The sequence below is a fragment of the Taeniopygia guttata genome, chromosome 4A (assembly GCF_048771995.1).
Source record: "Taeniopygia guttata chromosome 4A, bTaeGut7.mat, whole genome shotgun sequence".
Lineage (NCBI taxonomy): Eukaryota > Metazoa > Chordata > Aves > Passeriformes > Estrildidae > Taeniopygia > Taeniopygia guttata.
The window spans coordinates 11,176,438-11,193,739 of NC_133029.1; the positions used below are offsets into that span (position 1 = coordinate 11,176,438).

At 40.6% G+C, this 17,302-nt stretch overlaps 1 protein-coding gene across 2 annotated transcripts in view; it reads right to left on the minus strand.

The window, feature by feature from the left end:
* Window positions 1-17,302, minus strand: part of COL4A6 (collagen type IV alpha 6 chain) — a 110,270-nt gene that overhangs the window by 30,218 nt on the left and 62,750 nt on the right. Inside the window, exons 1-7 of one of the 2 annotated variants that reach the window (XM_072929146.1) lie at window positions 10,501-10,650; window positions 9,263-9,397; window positions 8,066-8,110; window positions 2,361-2,477; window positions 1,527-1,595; window positions 632-667; window positions 163-225 (exon numbers count right to left, since the gene is read on the minus strand). In XM_072929146.1, the coding sequence (XP_072785247.1) occupies window positions 163-225; window positions 632-667; window positions 1,527-1,595; window positions 2,361-2,477; window positions 8,066-8,104 (324 nt within the window). In that variant the 5' untranslated portion in view covers window positions 8,105-8,110; window positions 9,263-9,397; window positions 10,501-10,650. Of the gene's footprint in view, window positions 1-162; window positions 226-631; window positions 668-1,526; window positions 1,596-2,360; window positions 2,478-8,065; window positions 8,111-9,262; window positions 9,398-10,500; window positions 10,651-17,302 lie in introns of those variants that run through there. The other variant, XM_030272304.4, reaches the window with a different exon arrangement.

Here is a 17,302-nt window from a genome sequence, read left to right on the forward strand (position 1 = left end):
AAACCAAACAGCCTATGCTGGAAGTCAGCTGTGCTCAGAGTTTTCAGATGCACAGGCACCTGGCTCATTGTCATGACACAAACAGAGACAAGGGAAAGAGAAGGGAAAACTGCCAACAGTTTGAACTCTCCTATCAGCAAGTGCAACAGTGAGGTCTCTTACCTGCAGACCTGGTAATCCTATAGGGCCTGCAGGACCTATTGGACCTGGAAAACCTTTTGGGCCCTATAAAAAGAACATAAGACAAATAGAGGATGTGTGGAATTTACCCCATCAAACCCCACCCAAAGTGAGTCTCAGGAAACATTAAGTAATATCTCCATGTTAAATAAGTAAATTTAAAAATTACAGCAATTTATTTCATACAATTAGATGTACTTTGAAAATCAAAGTTACAGAGTTCAGTGGTAGAAGGGAGTTTGATTTGAAAAAGGAATAATGAAATAGGCAATAGGAAAAATAGGACGTCCTCTACTCATACCCTTACAAATCTAGATTTGCTTACACTACTGGTATCACACATGTAAATACACTTCTCACTAATTTGAAAATGGTCCTTGAGAGTCCATACCTGAAAATCTACCCACTTAATATTGTTTAAAATCATTATGCCCCATATTAAACAACTTACAGGAACTCCATCCAATCCAGGAAGACCATTTTCACCCTAAAAATCATAAATGCATATGTAAAAATTATACAACATTATTGGAGCAAACTACAAGGAACATCAAGCTTTGTATAAATAGATATATTTGCTATTAGTTTATATTAGATCAAGTGTAAATGGGGAAATATCTTGAAATCTGTGCTTCTATATTTGAATTGAGTAATGGAGATCTCTAGAAAAATTGGAACCATTTTATTTATGTGTAACAAGAGAAAATAAAGTGGCATTAAAAATATTAATTACAAAACCACTGAAAATACACCATAAAAACTCTTACAATATGATTGCTATAAAATATGCAAAAACATATCATCACAATATGAAATTATTTTTATTTCCTATAAATACAGAAGTAAATTAATAAAGATCTATTTAACTTCTACAAACTTATGAGTGTACATAATGGGGATAGAATTTTAGAAAGGTTTCTAATTTTGACCAGCAAAGTCAGTGTGAGAGGCCTTATCTCACAGAGTGAATTTTTTAATATTTTCAATATTTAGTGAAGCATATATGTAAACCAAGAATGTGACTGATCAATTTCTGGTACCTTCCAGTACAAGAAACACTGAGAGGCAGCTGGAACCTCACAGTAGAAGTTGTAACATGCACTGAGCAGTAACAGGATGAGCAATGTCTCAGCATCCCAATATGGGATGAACAAGATCTCTTCAGAGACCAAGCAATTCCAGGTTCTGAGAGTATTCTGTAATATTATTAATGAAGTTATTACAAGGCCTTTTGCACTCAGACACCCAGGATTGACACCATGAACTTGCAGTATCAGCCCTGCAACCTGTGGGACATCAAGGAGTTTCTTGTATTGCATTTTCTCCTGTGTGATGACAAGTCTTACCTTCATTCCTTTAAGACTGCCTTGAGCAAAAACAGGTTCTCCTTTAAGGCCTTTTGGGCCAGGACGACCCTGATTTTAAAAAAAATAATAAAAAATAAATTTCTTGAAAAAACACTGCTTTAGTTTTGAAAGAATCTCTAATTAGCATAATGAACAAGGCAAATTCCTGGCTCCAGTTAACTGTAAAAATACCACTGCTGCTTTGTCAGAGAAGCTGTGCTATTATGAGAACTAAAGACTTCCTGCAGCTTTAGAAAAACAAGGTTCTGCAAATATTTCCTCTGGTATTTTCCTGTTTATATGAGATTTCCTTTTCATTTTAGGCCTTTGACAACCTTAGGTCCTATTTGAACCTGTTTGACACGGTGTAACTTCCCTGTTCATATACACACCAATGCTATTTAGAGGGACCTTGGCAGGCTTGCGGGATGGGCCCACGTAAACCTCATCAAGTGCAAGATCCTGCAACTGAGTTGGGGCAATCCCAGCCACAGAATCAGGTTGGGCAATGACTGGATTGAAAGCAGCCCTGGAGAAAGACTTGGGGGTACCTGTGGATGAAAAGCTGCCAGTGTGAGTTTGCAGCCCAGCCAGCCACCCATATCCTGGGCTGCATCTAAAGCAGCGATGACAGCAGGTGAGGGAAGGGATTTTATCCACAGGATCTTAATTCTATCCTCAAGGTGGATAAGAAAATTGAATTCTAACAATTCTAATAAACTTAGGGTTTTTTGGGGTCTTCCTAAGTACTTGGCAGTTGCTTCTTCAACGATGTCACAAAAAGCAAATCCTGGTTTAGTGACTACAGAAGACCACATTTGAGCTGGGACGTACAGGCAGTCCAGGTAGGCCGGGAAATCCATCGGGTCCAGAAATGCCACGACTCCCAGCGGTACCATTGCAGCCATCGAGGCCAGGGGGGCCTCTGGGTCCAGACTGCCCAGGGTGACCCTGTGTCAAGGGAAAGAGAGAGAATGACCAACACGATCCATTATTTGCTAGTAATACCGTTGTCCACGGAAAACTCATATCTTCCTTCCAAATGGCAACACAAACAAAAATAATTGCACAACTCCCAAGCAAGTTCAGTGTATGGCAGAGTGCAACAGAACAAGCTTCTTCAGCCAGCTTTGTTTATCCTCCCTAAAGGTTAAATCCTAGAACATTGGCTGCATTCATCTGATTACCTTTTTGTCCAAGGGATAGTTTTCTGAAGTACATAACTTGTGCATGAATAGGTCCCAAAAGGGACCATCCCACAGCAGTGTGAACCATTTGGAATGTAACAGTGTCAAACAGCACGCAAGGGTGCACCTGACACCAGGAATGGAAGCTGCTCATGTGAAAGAAAGGGCATAGGCAGATTCAACAATACTGAGCATTTATAATTCAAATCTGCTTGGAGTTTCAGTGACTTCTCTTCCTCTCCAGTGTAGATTCTTTCCTTTAATAGATCAACAGATGTTAAAGCTCCAGTATCAGGCCATTCAAAGCAGAACTGCTTTATTTGTTATATTAAACATAAGACCTTAGGCAAAGCAACTAGAAGAAAGATCCAATTAAACTGACAACATTTTTTCAAAAGTATTTGCAATGGCCAATTATTAATCAAGCAGAGCAAAATACAATTGAACCTAATTCTGATTTCACATATCTTTTGCCCTGGTACAGCTCTCCTAATTTGATTGCAGTTTACTCAGCATGGTACTAGTGCAAAGGAGATCAAAGTTTGGGACTTCATGTAGTTTTTCTTCAGTGCCACATGAGTATGTGAGGGCAGAAGGCAGAAAGGCAGAATTGTCAGTTACAATGCCCAAGTGCCAGGCAGTACAGCTTATTCTGTACTGCTTTTCCTGTAAATGAGTTCTGTGGCACTCAACAAGATTGTTTTAAGGCAAGAAGAAAAATTGAACTTTTGGAGATAGTATCAGTAACTTGACAGTTCTCTCCCCGCTCTGTACACGGTGATCTTGACTCATCTCAAAAGTACTTTTGTTTTATCCCAAAGATTTGTCCTTAAGATATGGCACTAAGCAAGTTATGACTCACATTAGGAAAGTACAAAAAACCAAACATGGATAAAATGGTGAAAAAGCAGAACATTAACAATCCTTCATGCCTGATACTTAAAATAAAACACATTTGCAACATTAAACATCTTCCCAATCCAAGCCAATAGCACATACTGAGACAAAACTCAATGAGAACTTTGCAGTAATGTAAAGCTTTTTATCTAGGGATCTTTAAATATCTTGAAAAAAATGTGGGAATGCTATAACCTAGTTTTATAGATGGGAAGCTTGGGACACACAGTAGCAGGGTGATTTTCTCAAGGATGCAGAACAACTTAGGCCATATTTATGTAATTACTTAAGCTGACTTCAGCTGCTGCCAGCACAGCTATTCCACATTGCTGCTTATTCACATGTATCTCTCCCTGTGCTGGCAGAGTAGGAGACAAACACAGCAGAGAAATAATTGTTCTATTTCTTAATGGGGTTAATTTCCAGTCAGATGAAGTGCTTGGTCCAGCTCATTTGGCAACTGCATTAAGATTTGTGCCAACAAAATCGAAAGGGACCTGATCTGTTTTCTGTTAGTCAACAGAGTACAAACTGAATCAATGTCAGGTGTGTCTCAACTGCACAATTAGGGCAGCTCACCCAGACAAGTATAAATTTGAGATTTAACAAGGAATGGAATGAAGTCATTCTAAAGCATTACCATCAGAGACATTAACAGTACCAGTTGCTCTGATGATTAGTCTGCTTGTCAAAATAAACATGTGTGGTGTGCAAGCAGGGACCTGCCAGGCCCTGGTAAAGCAACTGGAGTAGGCTGAAGCAGCAATTTATTGCCACTTAGATTTTTCTCTTAGAAATTACTTAATTAATTTGATCCATGCAGGATGTCATAGCCAAGAGCATCACATCTCTGACAGGACAGGCGGTGACTGCAGAGTCAGAGGCCAGAGCTGTCAGTGTCCACCAGGTTTTCACTTTGTTTACAGCATAAACATGACCAGGAACTATGTGGGACAAGCACACACATATCTGGTTACAGCACAAGGTGACCAGCTGCAAGTTTAGTGAAGCTGAAAGGGCCAACATCTGCCCCTCAGAGTGAGACAACAGGGAGCCAAGCTGCTCCAGCTTTCTTGCTGGCCAAGAGCCAGCCCGTGGCATGCAGCTGCTGGGTGAGCCACATCCTGGGAAACGCTTTGGGTGAGATCTCCTAACTCACAGAACAAGACAACCTGTAAGAGGCCCAAAGGACTTTGGTATGCTCTTAAAATGTGAGTAGGGCTTACAGGGAGAGGACATAAAATATGCTGATCACAGTGATTTCCTATGTGCGCTAAATAAATCTGTGCCCCTGTCACTTAATCCCATGGCATCCGTGTCTGTGGTTCTGTGCCAAAACATGACACAGACTGACACACAAGCACAAACACACATTCTGTGTCTTTTGCTTTAGGAAAACAACCCACAGGATTTCCTACTTTAAAGCTAATCAGCAATCAAGAGTTCATAATATTTGTTTTAAGACCCTTATCTGAAGAGATATTGAACACCCACAACTGACTTCCTTGAGAGTTGCCAAGTCCTGCCTTAAAAGAACCTTTTTCCCAGGGGTTTCAAATACTGATTTAAAGAGCTGGTTTGACCTGAAAAAGTGGTGGTTAATAGTTTCATTGCTCTCACCTCCTCTAATTCCTCTTTTGGCAGATGTGCCAATTGAACACAAGCACCTCAACTGACTAAGGCACAAGACTTTCAGACTTATACATGTCAGGGTGATTAGTTTACAGATCAGAGTTAAAACACAGGCTGGAGAGATGCTTGTGCTCTCTGTACCCACAAAAGGAGGCATTTGGTGTGAGAGACAGATAAGGAAATTTGAACTGGTTATCTGGACCCTCTTTATCTGACTCTTGTTTGTACACTGACACTGCGATCCCAAGGGGCCTCTTTTCTAAATCAAACAGTGAACAGCCAATCCCAACAGGAGAGTTCCACAAATAATTAAAAGCAGAGAAACAAATGCAATTAGGGATGAATACAAAATTAATTGAATAAACAGTTCAATGGGTTGTTAAGACAAGTGGCCTTTCTACAGCCATTGGCAAGTGCTTGCATTTACTTTAGGAAGGTCACAAAACTGCCTCTTCATATAGCTTTGGCTTTCATGGCACAGACAAGGGCTCACTTATCATAAAAGTATTTCCTTCAAGAACCCCTTGGACAGTTAATGAAAAGTTATATACATCTCCCAGCTTCAGTTCCAGCTTTTGCCAGAGGTGTCCTTGAATCTTGTCCCATAGGAAAAAATAAACTTCCCAAGTAGGACTAAGGATTTGAGGGCTTCTACAGCATGACATGAAAGTCTAGCAATAAACACATGTAGCTGCTGTATTTACTAGGTTAAAGGGATTAGTCAGGCCAGCTGCAATAACATGATTTACTTGTCACCAGCATTCCCCAGGGGAACTCTCTGGAATACCACTTCCTTTAAGGTCAGCAGTGGGATTCCCCTCTGAATAATGGCTTTGCCCATTGGCCATGACTAAACTACACCTGCCCACACTAACATACCTGCATACTACAAAAAAATCTCTCTTCATATTTGGATGTGCAGAGATAGCAGTATCTTTTTACTTCTCCCATCTTTCTCACACACACATGTTCTCTCGTTTGCTCTACATTTCACACATCCATATAAAGCGCCTATATTGGTACACATTTCACAAAAAATCTAAGTTGCTCCCTATCTTGAAATGTAATGGTAAAAGTGAAAATATTTACTCAAGCAGTGGTGGTTGCTATTTTCACCCTACATTTATCTTAGTGGTTATAATGTAAACAGTATGAACAAGTTTCTCTTTCCCCTTTTTCTGCCCTGCAGTTGTGGCATACAAGAGCCACAGTGATGAACACTTTGCTACTCTGACCAGCAAAATCTGCCTCTTTCCCATTAACCCATTTACAGAATGTTGCAAAGCAGAACAGATCTGCATATGCTGGAGGCTTTGAATCCTCTCATCTGCCTCCCCTTCTCTCTCCTAGGAATGCCTGTAGCTGCCAACTACCTGGCAATGGCTGCTGCTCTATCTCTGCCTCCCCTCATTGTTGGGAATCCCCTTTCTCCAGAGCCTCATCTGAAAAAACACCCTGAGAACAGCACGTTCCCACAGCGTGTTCAATTAAATTAAGTATTATGGGAACAGCTTGTTCTCTTCAGACCTCGACAGTTGGCTGGTGGTAAAAGCAAAAGAAAATTAGCAGCAAGGGAGTAGAGCAGGAGAGAAAACAGGCAAGGATGAGCAGAGGGGGACTAAAGGAAAAGGGCCAGGAAGGAACTGGAATCAAACAAGCTCATTTACAAGGCCAACAGCGCATTTTCAGCCAATCTATCATAACTATTCAGTTTTTGATTTGAAGTAAGAAAACACAGTTCAACTGTTGGAGCTCTTCAGCATCTGAGAAAGCAGAGAAGATGAGAAAGAGTATGAGCATAGTCTGAAGGCACAATGACAGAATGGAAAAATGCCATCAAGAAAACAAAAATAATTCTAATATCAGAAGGAGAAAGCAGGATGAGTCAAACAGGGTAGAAAGAGTAAGGAAGATTGGGGCAACTTCTAAAGCTGGTCCAGTTAAGGTTTCCCTGAGATATAGCATAATGCCTCTGCCAGAGTCCCTGGAGAAACCAAACAAAAGAAAGCTGTCCAAGAACTCTAGCTACATAATTTTTTATAAACTGTCTCTAGAATATAAAGTTTTAAAGAATGAAAGAAACAGAAAGTTCCTGATAGTCAGGGAAAGTGGTTACCTACCTGTCACCTGATCTAAACCAGGACTAGAACCTAGAAGAGAATTAAGGGTTATCTGGAGAGCCTCAGCTCTCATCAGTGTTTTCACTCATGTCATAGCAAAAGATGATTGAGGGAGACCTGGTAACAGCTATCACATACAAGAAAGCTACTACAAAGCAAAAGTGAACAATGTTCTCTCTGTGTCCCTGATCAGTAACATGAGAACTAAGAGCTTTAAACTGCAGAAAGAAAGACTGAAGTTAGGCATTAGCAAAGCTTTTCTAATAGAGAAGTTAGTCTACATCATCACAAGGTTTTAAAAACTGTTTAGGAAACTCATGTTAAAAATGGCCTGAAGCACAGCTGATCATGTCTGTTTGACTCCCTGAGGTCCCTTTCAATTCTGCAAATCTTTGATTTTATGCAACAGTGGGTTTTAGGCAGTGCTGAGGGAACAGTGGTGCTGAAAGAATAGCTAATCAATCATGCAAGCAATCCCCACGTAACTCAGGCTCATTTTCTGATATGTATCAGCTTCCTATTGTCTTCCAAAACAGCATGGAATCACCAGGTGGATTAACAAACAATTCCATCTTCCTACAGATAGAAGCAAGCAATTGCTATTGCTAAATACACTATGCATGTGCTAGGAAAATATAATCATGTTCAGGTACTTTTGGCTGTGATTACCATTCTGGTGATTTATATCTACATATAAACTTACTGGGATCCCGTTGATACCCTGGAATCCTGGAACTCCCATTGGACCCTGAAGAAAAAGAGTACACATTATATTTCACTTCATTGGTCTATACATTTCAGTTACCTGGGAGATATTTTCCACTCCAACACTTTCAGTCTTGGACCTCTGCTTTCAAAACCAAAAGGAGCAAACTATCTCAGGCAGATTCCCTCTGACCACAGGGGTCAGTGAAGACAGGAACTGAGCATCTGAGCTTGACTGGATGCCAAATAAGTGTTACAGGAATGTTTTAATCAGGCAACTTAATGTAAAAATATAATCTCCTACTGCACAGCTGGGGAAAACAAGATGCCAGGAAAATAAACAACCTACATTTAACCCTTGTCTTTCCAAGAGTTTCAACAAAACTTACATATTTTTCTACAGTTGTCTACAGTTGGATAAGACCCCCAGAGACATGCAGACCACTGCATTAACTACAGACTGCTCAAGCTGCAAGTAATTACCACAATTTGTTGCTCTGCTCTGAATAGTAGCAAAACAGACTGTGTAAGCAGAATTCCCTTACTTGTTCTTGCTTTGGAAAAGTAAAATACATTTCTCCCACAAGAGATGAAGAGAGAGAATCTTATGGCATGCTGGTATTGCATATGTATAATTTCAGGGAATAGAAACAGTTCTGGAGTAACTGGATTTTTTTTTCAGTGCAAAGGAATTGTTTCCAGTCTTGCACATTGCATTCATTGACACCTACACCTTATGGGCTACTCTATTGATTATGACATAGTTTATTGTATTCTTTTTTTTAGAAATAATTTTGCACCTGCCAAACTGAACTGCAGATTTTATGTAGTACCCATTCTTTTTGCTTTTCTAGACACCAGCTCAGGATCTTCTACACAGGAACCAGCCCCATGTCTCCCTGCACAGAAGTGTGAATAATAGCCTCTACCCCTGGGCATGTGAAGTGACAGACTACTTGCAACAGCAAAACTCATTTGGCTGTAGCTCACCTACCAGCATGGCTACACTGTTCAGTACCTTTAGTATCTGTATTCTCATTCAAAAATAAATGCTGACAATTCTCTAAAGATACTGTTGAAATGCCATTGTATTTTTATCCCTAGACATATAGTCCAAGATTATCTTTATTCACTCAAAAATATACACAAGGCCATAGAACTATTGCAGGGACAGAAAAGTCACTGCTGAGCCTACCTTGTCACCTTTCTGTCCAGCTGGTCCAGGAGGGCCCACTGCTCCTCTCTCACCTTTTGCTCCAGGCAAACCTTCTGGGCCAGTAAATCCAGGTGCTCCTATTGGTCCTTGAAGCCCAATTGGTCCTGGTCGACCCTAATATACATTAAAAACAAGTCAATGCATCATCTCCACAAACTCCTTTGTAATTACTGTTTCCAACTCAACTTTCAATGCAATTTGATACCTCTCTGGGTAGTTAGGCCATCCTAAAGTTTTCCCTGTCTATTCTTAGACAAAGACTGCCCAAAACTCCACACATGACTCGAGATGGGGCAACACCAGCACAGAGTAGAGAAGGACAGCCACCTCTCTAAACTGTCTGGTGATGATGTGGAGGTTGGAAAACTCCTCTGAGATCAATCTAACCTTTGACTGAATACCACCATGCACATGAAACCATATGTCTAAGTGCCACATCCATCCATTTTTTGAACAATTCCAGGCATGGTGACTCCACTATGTTCCACTTCTTAACTCTTTGCAGTGAAGAAATTTTTCCTAATATCTGTCAGGGTCAGTTGGTGAGACCCCAACAGTGTGAAAGTCCTTGTTCCCCTAGCCCGGCAGCTGAAGAGGTCTGGAATACGTGAAGTCGAGTTCTCAAGGTTGTTTATTTCTCCTTATCTATATCTTCTCTCTGACCTGCTGAGGTCCACCTAGTACAGAAGCCATAGCAGTCTGGCCGGCATCTTGGGAGGTGTCTACCTTTTATATCAAAAGTTACGTATCGTTTGTTTATAACAATGCACCAATATCTAACATCTATGTTGGACAGTGTGTCCCTATCCTAAACCAATAGAAAAGTGTCACCATCACAGCAAGACATGAAGGACAAGAAGGAAGAAAAGGCTAGGACATGCTCACATTCCTCCATCTTGTACCCCTGAATTACATTCTAAAAAACCCTAAAATCTACTTTTCCACCCTGTGTCAATTCACCTATTACACTACTCAAACCCATTTGGCTTGTAATTCCTCATATAGAGTTGGCAGCCTCTCCCACAGGCTAAAATCTAAGCCACGGGTGTTTTTCACTTCATGCCAGGGTCTCCGAGCCCCCTTGCTTGGGTATCGAGACAGCCAGGGCAGCCAGAGGGATGTCCTGAACCCCCACAAATACCCAGCCCGAATCTCCTCGGGCACAGCTTGAGGCCACTTCCCCTTGCACCATCGCTGCTTGCCCAGAAGCGGCTCACCACCACCTCCCTTCAGAAAGCCATAGGGTCCCTGCTGAGCCTCCTTTGCTGCAGGCTGAACAAGCCCAGCTCCCCCAGGCGTTTCTCATCACGCCTGTGCTCCAGGCCCCTCACGGCTCCGCTGCCCGGCTCCGCTGCCCGGCTCTGCGGGCGCTGCAGCAGCGCAGGCCGCGGGGCCCGGCACCAATCCCCGGGCCCGGAGCCCAGCGGGGCACGGCCGGCCGCTGCCGCCAGAGGGCGCCGCCCCCGCGGCTCGGCGCTGACGGCCCTGCCCGGCTCGGGAGGAGCCCTGAGGAGCCCTCGGGAGGTGCCCTGAGGGGCCCCCGGGAGGAGCCCAGGGGAGGTGCCCGGCTCGGGAGGTGCCCCGAGGAACCCTCGGGAGATGCCCCCGGGAGGAGCCGCCCGGTGTCACCGCCCTGCTGGGCTGTGCCCAGGGACACCAAAACCACCACGCTAAGGTCCCACAGTATCAGCAGAAAATGTACTTCATGGCTATGCTTTCTACCGGCAAAATCAGTGGATTACACAAAGTTGCCCGCGTTAAGGGGTAAAACGTTCATGAAACACCCTGATCCAATAAATTCCACATATTTGCTATTTCTATTTAAAACACACAAAGACAACACATACTGTCATCTTTTTCCCCACCATGGACAATGCCAGGACTGACTCCATATGAACTCAGAGTAATTATTCCATTTTATACTTCAAGACTTTCTGAAGCAACAAGGAAAGATGTACAAAAGTCAAAAAGCATGATTTCAACTTTGGTTGCTTTTTTGCTTTGATGTTGTGAAATGTCCAAGTTAGATAAGAAATAAGGATTAGGACTTATAGTAAAATAGAATAGAGAAGGAAGTTAAAAAAAATTTACACCTTAATAATTCCACCACATAATTCCCCCTCCTTTTAATTCTCATGTCCATGGAAGTGTGTTTTCCTTTTACTTCCCTAACTCCGTAAAACAGCAGAAGGAATGCAGCTCCCTGCTGCAAGTGTTTCAGTAATCTCTGCTGGAGACATACAAAGCCCTGACTCATGGCTTGGCAGGTAAAATACTTTTACTGTTAATTTAAAAATGCATTGTTAGATGTTTAAAATCAAGCAAAGTGAAACAAAGTGTACATGATTTTAAAATTTCTTTTTCCAGTATCATTTCTATTACCTGTTTAGGCTAAAATATTTTTTCCCATATTCCATGCGTCTTTCTTCACTGTTGTTGCAGTTTTCTTTTAACTGCAACAATTCTCCCATATCACTCTTTCTGTTGTGATTGTTTCATCCTGGCCTTTTAACTGAGGTCAAGTGCGTGTTTGATATTTCATACCTTTTCTGTGTAGACACTGTCCATAGTGTGCACTTCCAGAGGCACACACTCGCATCTGAAAAGGCTTTTATGTTGATTATTTTTAGCTTTCTTCACTCTGGGCTAATTATCAATAGGTCCTTTATATTGGAAACTATATAATCAGAACATTAATCCCCAAATCTTCAGCTGTCCTGAACCATACACAACAAGAAACATGTTAAAAATCACATGCTCTGCTCTCACTTAAAAAAGTTAAAGCTGAGACTGAATTTCCCATAATCATAAGAAATTCAGAGGCTTTCAGGCAACAATTCACTTACAAAGCATGGGTTGTGGACTGCTTACCTCAAGGCACCACAACAGTGCTAAAGCATAACCTAAAAATGTTACACTTACAGTCTTACTTACCTCTCACAAAAGAAATGGCATCCAAGAGCCCACCAAGTTTGTAGAGAAAACACACTGTGAATTCTTCATTTGTTTGAATTGCTAATACTTCTGTATTCCATTAGCTTGATTGCCTGGTTAATGATAGTGTTTCACAATGACTAGAACTGATGGGAATTAACATTTTAGGAGGCTTTTGTTTTGCTCTGCTGCAGGTGGCTCTGAGAAATAGATCTAGACTGGAGAGTAAAGACCAGCAACTAAACCTTCTGCTTGTGTTTGGATGAGCAGCTCTTGGACAGAAGAATTAAATATGTTCTCTGTGATTTCAGGCCCCACAGCTAAATAGCTCTCTCCTGCATTAGTGCCCTACAAGAAAGATTTTAACTGCACTTGAAGATTTTGTCCAGTGCCTTGGAGTGTCACTAAAGCATAAGGATACAGTAAAGTGCTTCTAATCTCTCTGATAATGTGATTATGCCATGATAATCAGGCTCTCAAGAATTCCCACTGTTTCTTTTGAAGTCTGTGTGGATGGAAATCATGTTTTCTATGCTGAAACAAAGGACTTGCCTTCACTGCTAAAAAACCAGTATTTTCGTCACTCAGCAGCACTCCCATGAACTGTTCCAAGATTAAAGCATTATAAAGAGCAGGCACAGTGGCATGCAGGAGCAATTCAATGATAGCAGCACTATGAAGACTCAGGTTTTACCATAAGGTAAATTTACAGACCTCAATGCCACATGGAACTTCTGTCTGACCTAACACTTACCTAGTCTTTACTGGGCTTTAGCCAGTAAAGACTATCTAAAGGATAAAACAATAAAACAACTCTTAGTAGAGAGGACCAGCTGAAATATAAAATATGAATTACATCAAACAAAAACTACAATGAATCAACAGAGCTCCCTATTTTTCATCTTTAATGTTCAACACTAGCAATTAATGCAAGCGATATCATTTTAGTTTTTTTAAGATATATGACAATTGTTTTTAAAGAGAGGAAAATTATAGAATACTAATTATATTAAGCAATAACAAAGCAAATGAAATTACTGTGACTTGTGAATGTTCTCTCAAATGCCGACTAGAATTTAATATGTGAAATCTATGACCTGCATTCTCAAACTTATTTGTGCACTAGGCTTTTACAATGCAGCAGCACTAAATGAGATGCCTGTCTCTAATGAATATGATACTGGTAAAAATAGCTTTTTTTTAAATATACCTGGGCATTTTCATAGTTAATTTTGGATTCTGACCAAGTTTGTGTCACAAGATCAGCATGAATCATGTCCATCTCTGTTATGCACATATCCATTGCAAACCGTTACAAACACACAGCTGGCTCAGACATTCAGCTTTCCATTCTCAATGTGTGGTAAGCAAGAGCAAAAAATGCCTGGAAAAGGAACCTCCCATTGCTTCTGAGTCACCACACTGCAGAAGGCAATAAAACCAAACAGCCTGAAAGTGTAATTTGATGGCAGTGTCTTTCAAGGTGGAAAAGGTTCTGCACCATGTACTTTTTCCCTTATACCCTTTTAATTTCACCTGTGTGTCAGGGTGTCATGAGGAAAGGCTTGAACAATGGGTAATGATGGGGCCTCTGCTGCTGCACAACCTAACACATCACAGTTTCTCTATTGTCACTACCCCTTTTGCCAACTCTAATACCCCACATAAATTTTCGCCCACTGAAGCAGAGCTGCTACACATAGCATTACAAATTCCAAACATTCTTTTATTTCCCATTGCCTCTGTGAGCTTGGAGAATAAAGCATAAATCTATTTGATTTGTTACTGTGTAAAGGAACACACGTGGAAGTGGTATGGAACCACTGGATAGGCTACTTATTTCTGGGACAAAAAAAACCCAAATACATACTTAGGAAACAATTCAACTGGCCTAAGTCACTGTCAATGCCAACTCAGTGATTCATCACCATAAAGAACACTGGAACCCACTAAAACGAATCTCGCAGCTCTGGTAACTAAGCAGATAATACTACTGATCAGGAAGGGCAGAAATGATTCCTATTTTTGTTAGTAAATTTGTAGGCTGCCATATTTCAAGCAGCAAAAGCACTATTCATTTTCTAAGCAAAATTAAGGTCCTGTGTATGAAAAGAGCAACTGAATTTAAATATGCTCATGTCTTCTGAAACTAACACATGGTTTCTTCTCTATGAGAATTCAGTGACCAAAATTTGTAAAAGGTTCTTATTCACATTCTCTATTCCTTCACCCATTATTTGCCCCATAAAAGATGTTTTATTGACACAAAAGATTATTAGTGAAATATTTACTTCATGAGCAAATACTTTGTTGCTTGAAGCATCTTATGCTTGTTTGATTATATAAACATGAACCAAACAACCAACCACTAACTCATTATTACATTCTGGCTCTAAAAATGCATGTTCTTATATATTGCATCCTCTAAGGCTGAAACTTTTAAGGAAGATCTATGTACCCGATTCTTGTTGGACAGGACAGCCTGTGCAAGGGACAGGTACCTCAAGATGCTCTTTCACACACACAGGTTGCATTTCCCATTTAAACCAGGGACATTCTCTCTGATGAGAGCCACCAGGTTACAAAAGCTAACGCAGGGATCTCCCTGAACTCAGATGAGGGCTCTGTCAGTGACTTACCAGTGCAAGGCAGCCATGTCCAGGGCGAGCAGCACGGCCTTGGGCCATCCTTCAGCTTCCCACCTCCACTTCTTCCCTTGCCAACCTTCAACTTCCCACCTCCACTTCCTCCCTTACCATTCTTCAACTTCCCACCTCCATTTCCTCCCTTTTCCTCTTCAGTCTGCCCTGCCTTCACAGCAAGATTCCCACAGCAGTGGTTCTCTTGCTAGAGAGACAGGGAGTAGCACAGCAGAGTCCTGCTCTCAGCTGGGGCCCTGCAGTTCTACTGTAATAATAATAATTACTGATGAAAACCCCTTCACTATTTTCCTAAATTACAGGTCAGGTATCCAGTGCCCTGCTCACATTCCAGAGTAAGTAATTATTCTCCCTACTGAAAAATGCTTTGTACTTTTAAAGAAAATTTTTCTTCAGTTTTTCTTCTAAAAACTTAGGGGAAGTCTTAAGTTGAAAATGGCTTTTTTATTTCTGTCATATAATTCATTGCTCCTCTACACAGCTTTTTACCTATGCAGCATGAAAAAAATACAAACAAAATGTATGTGCACACAGAAATAATGGACCAGAAAAAAATCCTGTGCAACAATCCTGCTTCATTCAGCATCCTCCCAAAAATGCCATTGTTTGGGGTCTTCTTCTGTTTTGTTCTGTTTAAGGAAGGATATTAGGGTGATTTTTTTTTTTATTTTAACAAAAGCAACATTTTTTTCATGTACCATGTGAAATTATTTAGTATCACAATGCCTTTCAAAAGCTTTCTGTTTATGCAAAGCAGCCTTTGGAATGCTCACACCGCTGAATGTCAAGGCTGCTCTGGTAATCTCAGGACCAATCTTTTAATGTAATAATGAGCAACTGCAGGCTGAATCCCATAAAAAATTTTAAATTTAAATTCATGTGATAAAATCCATTTTCAAAAAATAATTCTGTTATTTCCATTAAGCCTGACTAGACATGACTGCAAGTAGAAAATCTAGGTGATAAAAACCGTGTCTGTCATGTATATGTATGTATGTGTGTGTGTATATATATATGGCTTTACACCCTATTTTTTAACTTAAAAATTACTTTAGCTTAAAAAATTATTGAAATTTGATTTCACAAATTGTTTGATGAATCCCATACTTCAATAACAAAGTTGAAATGGATAGTTTACCACATTATAAATACAGAACTATATATGGACTCTAGACAATTTGTAAGACTATATTTTTAATTGGATATTTAAATCTATGAAAAGCTTGTTCCTTAGAATGCTTGATTTCCAGTTAAAAGCTTTCATGAAACATCCTGATCCAATCAATTCCATATATTTGCTATTTCTATTTAAAACACACAAAGACAACACATACTGTCATTTTTTTTCCCCACCATGGACAATGCCAGGACTGACTCCATATGAACTCAGAGTAATTATTCCATTTTATACTTCAAGACTTTCTGAAGCAACAATGAAAAATGTACAAAAGTCAAAAAGCATGACTTAACTTTGGTTGCTTTTTTGCTTTGATGTTGTGAAATGTCCAAGTTAGATAAGCAATAAGCTCCTGTGGGAAGGTTCCAGGCCACAGAGAGCACAGATAACATGAAAGCCTGTGAAAGCCCTTGTGGGCTGTAACATCCGTGTGAGAGAAGCACCACTGAGGCCACAGCCCTCCTGTGCTGAGCTCCAGAGAGGAGGGGAGCCACGGGCAACAACCCACAGTGATGGGCACTACAGAAAGTTTTGAGTTATGGGGATTTTTTTTAAATAAAGAGCAAGCAGCAGGATTTACAAAGCAGAGTGATGACTTACATTGTATTTAAATTAAACAAATAACCAATGTATGAAAATGATGACTTACGGCTTATTTTTAAGGAGCTGCATTGTATACTTGAATTACATTTACTTGCCTTTTTCATGATCATCAATCAAAATTATGCCTTTTTTTGAGCAGAACAAAAGATTTGCAGAGACTAGATCCTGATGAATTGCATCTCAGAGTATCACCAGAGCAGAGGTGATCACCCCTGAATCCCCACAGCTTACCCACTGTTTGTTTAAGCCAATTGGCCATGAGCCTCAGGTGATATTTGGTCATCTGAGATTAAATTTTTGCTATTTGCCACAGCAAAAGCTCTTTTTGCTATCTTGGCTGATATCTTTAGGGCCTTTTTGTGTTTTCAATTGGCAGAGCAATACAAGCTTCATACACCAATGAAGACAATTCGTGTAGACAGCACATGAGTCTGACAACAGGTACTCCTCTGAAATCGTGCACATGGGTAAGCCTGAATTAGAGGCAGCTGAGGAAATGAGACATGAAGGAGGAGGTAACATAAGCAGGAACTGCTGCTGCACCTCGTGGAGCTCTGGCACTACATTACACCCATCAACATTCCAAAAACTAGGGCCTATATTGAAATACTTGATTATGAAAACTTAACAAAAATGTTGAAGCCA